The 8,132-nt window shown below is 35.4% G+C and overlaps 1 protein-coding gene across 1 annotated transcript; it reads left to right on the forward strand.

Annotated features, from left to right (window-relative positions):
- Window positions 1-3,140: 3,140 nt before the first annotated feature.
- Window positions 3,141-4,796, forward strand: LOC145051386 (uncharacterized). The gene is made up of 2 exons (XM_078999397.1): window positions 3,141-3,637; window positions 3,781-4,796. The coding sequence occupies exons 1-2, from the start codon at window positions 3,209-3,211 to the stop codon at window positions 4,609-4,611; spliced, it is 1,260 nt and encodes a 419-aa protein (XP_078855523.1). The 5' UTR covers window positions 3,141-3,208; the 3' UTR covers window positions 4,612-4,796.
- The last annotated feature ends 3,336 nt before the right edge of the window (window positions 4,797-8,132 follow it).

Genomic DNA, 8,132 nt, shown 5'->3' on the forward strand with positions numbered 1-8,132 from the left:
TAACATATACTTGAATAATTATCTTTCACTTATTCTTAAAAGGTTATAATCGTTGACCGACGTAAATACATATTTTATAATTATACCAAACAGGAAACACAAGCGTTACAGTTAGGCCATGGGCCTTTATGGAATTGGGTCTGTATTCGGTCTTGGCCCTTGAGTGTCATTTGAATTTAGGCCATTATTGGGCTTTAAGTGCCATTGAGTTTGGGCCATGGTTAATTGGGCCAATCGAGGGGAAGGGTAAAATGATCTTTTACCCTAGGAGTCGGGATTAGTTAATTAAAGTCTCGATTATGGTTTATGAACCAATTTTTGATTATGGTTGTATTTGTTTAGGTAGTGCGGGGATTTTCTAGTAGCCTGAGCATCTATTAGATTGTCAACAGACTAAAGTGAGTTTGCTCACTATATTGTAGGACACTAGGGGTTGTATGTGCTTGTTGTCTTTGTGACTCCTGCTCTATGCCTATGTGCCTGTTTGCTATATGTATGTTGGGTAAAATAGACCCGATACAACCTCGTGCTGACATATAATTTGAAATAGACTCGGTGGTGAAATAGATCCAGGGGTGAAATAGACCCGGTACAACCTTGGCGGACATATGAGTTGAAATAGATTCGGGATGAAATACACAGGGGGTGAAATATAGCCTTGGGCTGAGTAATTCTCTTACACTGTAAAATAAAAATAGAATGCGAATTAACCAAAGAATTCTAAATAAAAGTTGTGTACTCGTCGATACCAAACCAGGGATATAAAGAACGTTGAAAATGGAGCTCTTATGCGAGAGTTAAGATTTTTTTGAATATTGCGAAAACTATCCGTAAAATGATGGCGTGGCCTGAGAGAAAGAACTACGTGGCAAGGCGGCAACCCTGTCTTTCAACTGACTCAGTGACGTGGACGAATAGAAACAGGACACGTGGCACCACAAGAACTTGTCACATCGCCATGTAGCGGTGCCACGATGGTGCACACCCATTTTGGCACCCAATAAATAGTTGTGATATTTGCTCATTTTCCCTCACATTTTCACTCCAAGCTTTCTAGAAACCTCCCCCATTCTGATCCCGATTCTCTCAAGTATCCAGCTAGTTTAGCAAGGCGCTGTGGCATCAAAGAGCCCGACGAAAAGAATTTTTCAGAGTCAAAAGTATGCCCGCAAGTTTCTGAACTTTTGTCATAAAACTCCGTAAGTTAAGTTGAGCTTACTACGCTTTAAGTGTTACTTATATTTAAATTCATAATCGATATTATAAATTTATGAATAAGTTCTATCAATAATTTTGTCTTTATACTGATCGATCCACTTATAGAAGTGATGTCTAGGTTAGATTTAGTGAGGTTTTTAAAGTGAATTTTCCAAACGGTATACTCTATATACAAAACAAATCCTACCTCACATATGATCTTACTTTGTCATTCCTTATTTGATAAACCCGGTATTTCTTGGGTTATTGAGCAATCTGAATTACTTTAACTATAGTTCCGAAAAATATAAAACGACCACTAAGACTTAGTAATGGTTCTATGTAGGTCATTAAAAAGGAAAGCTAAGGTATTAAATGAAGGACTAACTTTCCTACCAATCACCCACCTCTAACAAGTAAGTGGATAGTTACTTCCATCTTACACATAAACATAAAATATTTAAATGTTTAATTGATACGTGTGTTATTGTGATATCTATACAAGATAAAGTAACTTGATCGTTTTTATGTGTACCTGAATTATATATAACAAAGTATTGCTCTATTTTAAATATCATACTTTAATCGTATTGGGTAGAAAATGGTTGTGAAAGAAAAAATAATGGTGTGAGATCGTGACTATTATAGTATTATTGCATTGTTATGACTAGTCATCTAGTAGAGTATAGATGATGACCATTGACTATTCTAGACAGTTTTGTGTAAAAATGGCATGCTCGTTACATGCAGATGTTAATGAACTGTGTGTTCATTCATTATACTCTATCCCCTTATGGTTGCCTTATTGACATATATTGCTAAGGAATCCCCAAGACAATATTGTCTACTCGTTTATAATGATCTTTTAGGATAGATTCCTTGAGATCATCATTTTAGTATCAAGGTGGGAGAATAACGGGAATGAGTAATCGGATTATCTGTTTTTTCTTTGTATCATAGGTAGTGATATAAAGGCACAAAAATAATGATTTAAATTTGTTGAGTCATTTAAGGAGTTTGATGTCATTAGTATAACAAACATTTTTATGGCCTGTAATGACTAGTTTATGTTTATGTTTTTGTATTAGTGTAAACATCTGAAATTTTGAATATTGCAAAAATGTTTTTTTACAAATGTATTCTTCGAAAAGAATATTCTATTTTAAATAAGCATAAAAAAGTTTTATTTGGCCGAGAAAATTAGGAATGTCACATGACAACTTAAAAGATTCAGAAAATGGAAGACATTTCATCGAATAAATGGATGCAGTAAAACTTACATTCTCGAATTACTACTATCTCTTGCTTGGTTGAATCGTATTTCAGATTCTTAAGCGGACTTGAGCCCTTTGATTTTAGGTTTTCTATAGAAAGATAATGTGTGATTCATGCGATGACGGAGGAGGCAAAGTGGTGATTTGAAGAAGGGTTGCCGAGATTTATGGGGAGTGTATACGATTTCAATCGATAGAAACGTAAAGGTTCAAACTTTGAAATGGAATTAGTGGTGTGAGAATGTTACTTAAATTAAGGGGATTAAAATGAAAATAATTTAATTTCCAAAGTTTATCCTTAATTGTGGACGAGAATTACCTAAAATAAGTTTTTTATAATTATGAAGAAATTAAATATCTTCCAATTAAATAATGACATGTGTTATATAACTATATTAAAATTTTATTAAATTAACATTAAATGTAGGAGGTTTATAAGAAAAAAAATAGAAAAATATTTAATTTCTCTATAATTATATATAGGATGCGGCAATAGGCCGGAAAATAATTTGGTGAGCTCATAAAAATGGCACATGGATAGAAAGTGGTTGACAAAAATGACATGTTTTAATTTATGTTTGTGAATGATATAATTAAGTGTTTTGACTTTTGAATCATATATTGAGCTGCTCTATAGAAGCAACAAAATTTTAATATCAAGTCATCAAAACGATCCACTGATTCTTGACAGAGTTACTCTAAATCGCTATGGCGACCTGCCTCTACACATCGCATCAATGCTTGGACATACTAACTTTGTTAAGGAGATCCTAAATCGAAAGCCTCAGCTTGCTATGGAGCCTGATTCACAAAGACGCTTGCCTCTTCATATAGCATCTACAAAAGGCCATGTGGAACTAGTTAGAGCTCTGCTATCGGCTAGCCCTGAAGCATGCCTTGCACGTGATAGTGATGGGAGCAATCCCCTCCATCTTGCAGCCATTAAAGGACGCAATGATGTCGTGAAAGAGCTGGTGCAAGCCCGACCTCATGCAGCTAGAGCCATCGTGCAGCAGGAGACCATCTTACACTTGTGTGTGAACCATAACCAACCGGAGATTTTGAAGTTCTTAATAGAGACCACAGGTGATGATGAGTTTGTAAGCTTTAAGGACAGTCAAGGCAATAATATATTACACCTAGCTGTGGTTTACAGACAAACTGAGGTAAGCATGCATACCAAGATTTTTCCCTTCTTTTTGTAAGAACTAATTAATGTTGAAATATCAAATATATAATAAGTTTTTGATCTGTGTCTGCAAGATTTATTCATTTTTATTAACTGATCCTATCCTTAACATTTGTTTAGACCATAAACTTCTTGCTACTCAGTACAACTATACAAGTCAACGAAGAAAACTCAAGTGGGGAAACACCAATGGATATATTGGGTCAAGGACCGAAAGACTTGAAATATCAACAAATCTTACAGTCCCTAACGCGAGCAGGAGCTATTGAGGCGAAAATTGGTAATTTGTTCAGACAAGATCCTCAAAGTTCCAGAAACGAAATCGGTGTGGATGGCTTAGACGACTATAATAAGAGACAAGCCTCTCCTTTTTACTTGAAAGAAACCTCTAAAAACTCTGATGACTGGCTGGACAAAAAGCGAAACACTTTGATGGTGGTGGCATCATTGATAGCAACAATGGCCTTTCAAGCAGGTAGTAATCCTCCCGGTGGTGTTTGGCAAGAAGGGTCAAGGGAAGATCCAAACATTAAGGCTGGATACGCTATCATGGCAACCATTCATCCATTAGAATACCAAATCTTCCTGGTTTGCAACACGGTGGGTTTTGTTTCCAGTCTTAGCATTATCTTGTTGCTTATTAGTGGATTGCCTTTTCTGAAGCATCGTTTTTTCATGTGGATTTTGATGGTTATAATGTGGATTGCTGCTACGTCAATGTCAGCAACATACTCGATTTTCATATGGCTTTTGTCACCAAAAGCCGAGTCAAATACATTCAGGAATGTGGTAATTTGTATTGTGTTGGTATGGATAGGGTTGATGACTCTTCTAGTTGTAGGACACATCATTCGCCTGATTGCAATCGCTATGAGGATCTTGAGAAGGCTACTCTTCCCTAAAAAGAGGCCAATATTACGTCCAACTATCAGGAACCAAGATGGAATGTAGTATGTGAAACATTCAATCGGTCTCACACCTGGTACGCACGCGACACGCTACAAATCAATGATAATAGTGAAGATAAGAAATATTACATTATTTAATGTTATTTTATCAATAGAAATGATTGTTATGAATGAAAATGTTGTTTACAATATATTTTATTTATATTATTATAATACAAAATTTTACAATTCAATGTCCAATCTAATTTTTCTTTATTATATTGATGGTTTTCAATAATAACTTTTTTATTTTTCAACATCTCTTAAAGGAATGTCAAAGTAGTATCATAAGACCATCCAGTCTTTCAAATGGTCTTGCAAATAGGTTATATGTTGCCATGTAGGCTTTAGTCTTGCAAGTTTAGAAAAGCTTGCAATATACGATCCACTTTTTTTTTTATTACATATTCTCATATAGAGACAAACATATATTTTAAAATAAATAAAATAGTTTTTTATTTTTTAGTGGTGACCAATTTAAAAAATATATTAATATTATATTAACGTGGGTTAAGTTATAAATCTGATGTGTCAAGTTTTGCAATACCATAGATGTGGATGTTATAAGCAAACAATACTTTTTGGAAAACTATTTTTAAAAAATGTGATGATTTTTCCGCCCAATTAATGATTTTGTGTTTAGTGAATTTAATTTAATTATTGAGAAAACATGTCTAAAAGATGTTTCTTGATAATTAAAAAAAAGTTCTAACAATTTATTTGAAACAACCATTATAAAGTTGCATGTAACTATTTTACTTAATATATGTATTTTTTATAAATAGCTGATTAATTGATAACTATGAATTTTAATGATCAAAATTTGTTTAATTTTATAACTATGGTTTCCAGGAACTACTAAAAATAGATAAAAGGACCCGGTTAAATAGCATATTGGACCCCGTTCGCAACTGGGTTTTTTATAAGGCATGTCCTATAAGCGAAATCTAATAGAGCCTGGTTTTTATAACCGGGGCTTATTAAGCTAACACAACCCAGTTTCGTTATATAAACTGGGTCTTTTCCTCGAACCACAAAGCATTCCATATGATTATATAACACAGTTCTCACACATACAAACGGGTTCTATCTTGCAAGTTAGATGCAAATCTTGTCTAATTATATAGCCCAGTTTTATTATATACAACTAGGTTTTTTCATTTTTTCAGGCTGTTTAATATTTTTTTTCTATTAAATATACCAATACCAAAATGCTTAGTTTTACAATTGTTATATTTGAATGTTTGCACTTAATAACCCAAATAAAGAAATCATTTTATTAATTTCCGATGAATTTGTACATATTTACATCAACTAACACTTGGACACAACCTTAACAAGACGTATACATATGTAACCCTGTTGAACGATTTTGACACCAATCTCATTGCCACACCCCATTTCCCATGCTCATCAATTTGTTGATGTTGCTCGCTTGAAACACCCCAATATATACAAGCCAATCAAACTTGATATGCAGCCGAAGACTCGTATGCTTCTTATTGATAAATGTCCATCAAGCTTATCGACATTTACAAAGAGAAAACAAAGCATATTTAAGCAAACTCTAAACGCAAAATAGGCTATTACACAGAAACAAAAGATATAAAATATACATACATTGGAACCCTTAGTCCTTTAGTCTTCATACCTGTCATCTTGAGTTCATGTACACCACTTCCCAACTGTTCATCTTATCCAACATAAAATATCAGTAATCACAAAAGAAAATGTTTAGGTAGATCCTTATAAATTTTTTGGCACTCATAATCAATGCAATAAACCTCGATCTTCTCATGTTTTTATGGTTCCTTTTCAAAATTCCATCTACCAACTTTCTGCCCAACATTTCATTAATTCCTGCTACAAAATGGTTACCATGAGGTGTATAAGACTCCATGTCTACAACCATTTATGGGGCGGAAAATTTAAGTGGATTTTGTATCAATAGAAATGAAAAAGAATAGAGAAAAAAAATGAAAAACTAAGCAAACATTGGACACTACTTTCTACTGCATATAACATAGGAGAAGGATGCTACATTTAACAACTGACCAACAAATATATCAGAAAAAAGAAAAAAAATAACTAAACCAATTTTGTGTGTGAATCGCTGCTACACCAACGACTCCTTCCCCTTCGACGAAGAGGTACCTGAAACCAAAACCAAAACTGTAAGCACGAAGCTTAGTGAGTTCCCCCATCATACCACATACCATACAATATTGTCGGTATCTTTCAATCAGTAACCATCATCAGTATCTTTCAACTGGTATTCAACCGGTAACCATCATCGGTATCTTTCAACCGGTAACCAACATCGGTATCTTCCAACTAGTATCCGTCATCGGTATCTTTCAACCAGTAACTGGGGACTATTTCACCCCTACCACTACCATATAATCAACAGATATAAGCATACTGTCAGGCATATCCGGGTACTGACCTACCCTTTGGTCCTAAAGACCACTGTCGGGGAAACTAATCCTTACTGTACACATAACATATCATACAAATAAATCTCATAACAAAACACATAACCAGACCAAGATAATTATCACAAAGACCATTATCTTCTAAATACCCCTTTTTGGTGGGCCGACATTGTGGCCTTAGACCTACCCCTACTAGAAGGTAACTCACCTCAATGTCGTGCAGTGTCTGAACTATCCTCAACGCGCAATTCGACTCCCTTCGACTCTTTGATTCCTACACAACAACCCTTACGTCACCAAACAGAACATACAACCCAGACCAGGGTTAACTCAAGTCCATTTAAAGTCAACATTGCTCAAAGTCAACACCCAATTGACCTGACTCGTCGAGTTGGCCTACCAACTCATCGAGTTCCTGTTCTTCAAACCTGATATCAGTTTCGATTCAACTCGTTGAGTCTAACAAGAACTTGACGATTTCTCCTTCAATTATAACATTGGGAACATCATCATCCGACTTGCCGAGTTCCTCCTTTAATTCGTCGAGTCCATCTCCCCCATAAGAACTTGTCCGGTCTATGACTCGCCGAGTTGTATGAGCAACTTGTCGAGTCTGCTCAACCTACTCGCCGAGTCCTTTGAGGTCAAGGTCCCTCTACGCGTCTAAACCAACAAGGGACTTCCTTCCTAACACTTATCTATTCACAGAAAGGGTTTGGTGCACAATGGTTACCGACTCGTCGAGTTCCAAGAACAACTCGCCGAGTCCAACCTTGACAAATTCCATACAGTCGATTTAAATGAGATCTAACACACCAAAACCATAGATCTGGCCTCGTAATGTCCATTTTATACGTAAAGCTCCAAACTTGATGCACATGCATGGGGTTTTTAGCTCAAAAATCCATATAAAGTGTCTTGCAATGTGCATGGGGCTCTCATGGCCATAAAGTTGGCACCTTTATGCCATGAGACCCCTCTTAAGGTCCAGATCTGAAGTCAAAACCCACTCAACACTTCCAAATCCGAAAAATGACTTAGAAATCCATAGAGATCCCAAGTTAAAGATGAATAAACACATAGATGAGTC

The sequence above is a fragment of the Lactuca serriola genome, chromosome 5 (genome assembly GCF_051521515.1).
Source record: "Lactuca serriola cultivar US96UC23 chromosome 5, Lser_US96UC23_V15, whole genome shotgun sequence".
Taxonomy (NCBI): Eukaryota; Viridiplantae; Streptophyta; class Magnoliopsida; order Asterales; family Asteraceae; genus Lactuca; species Lactuca serriola.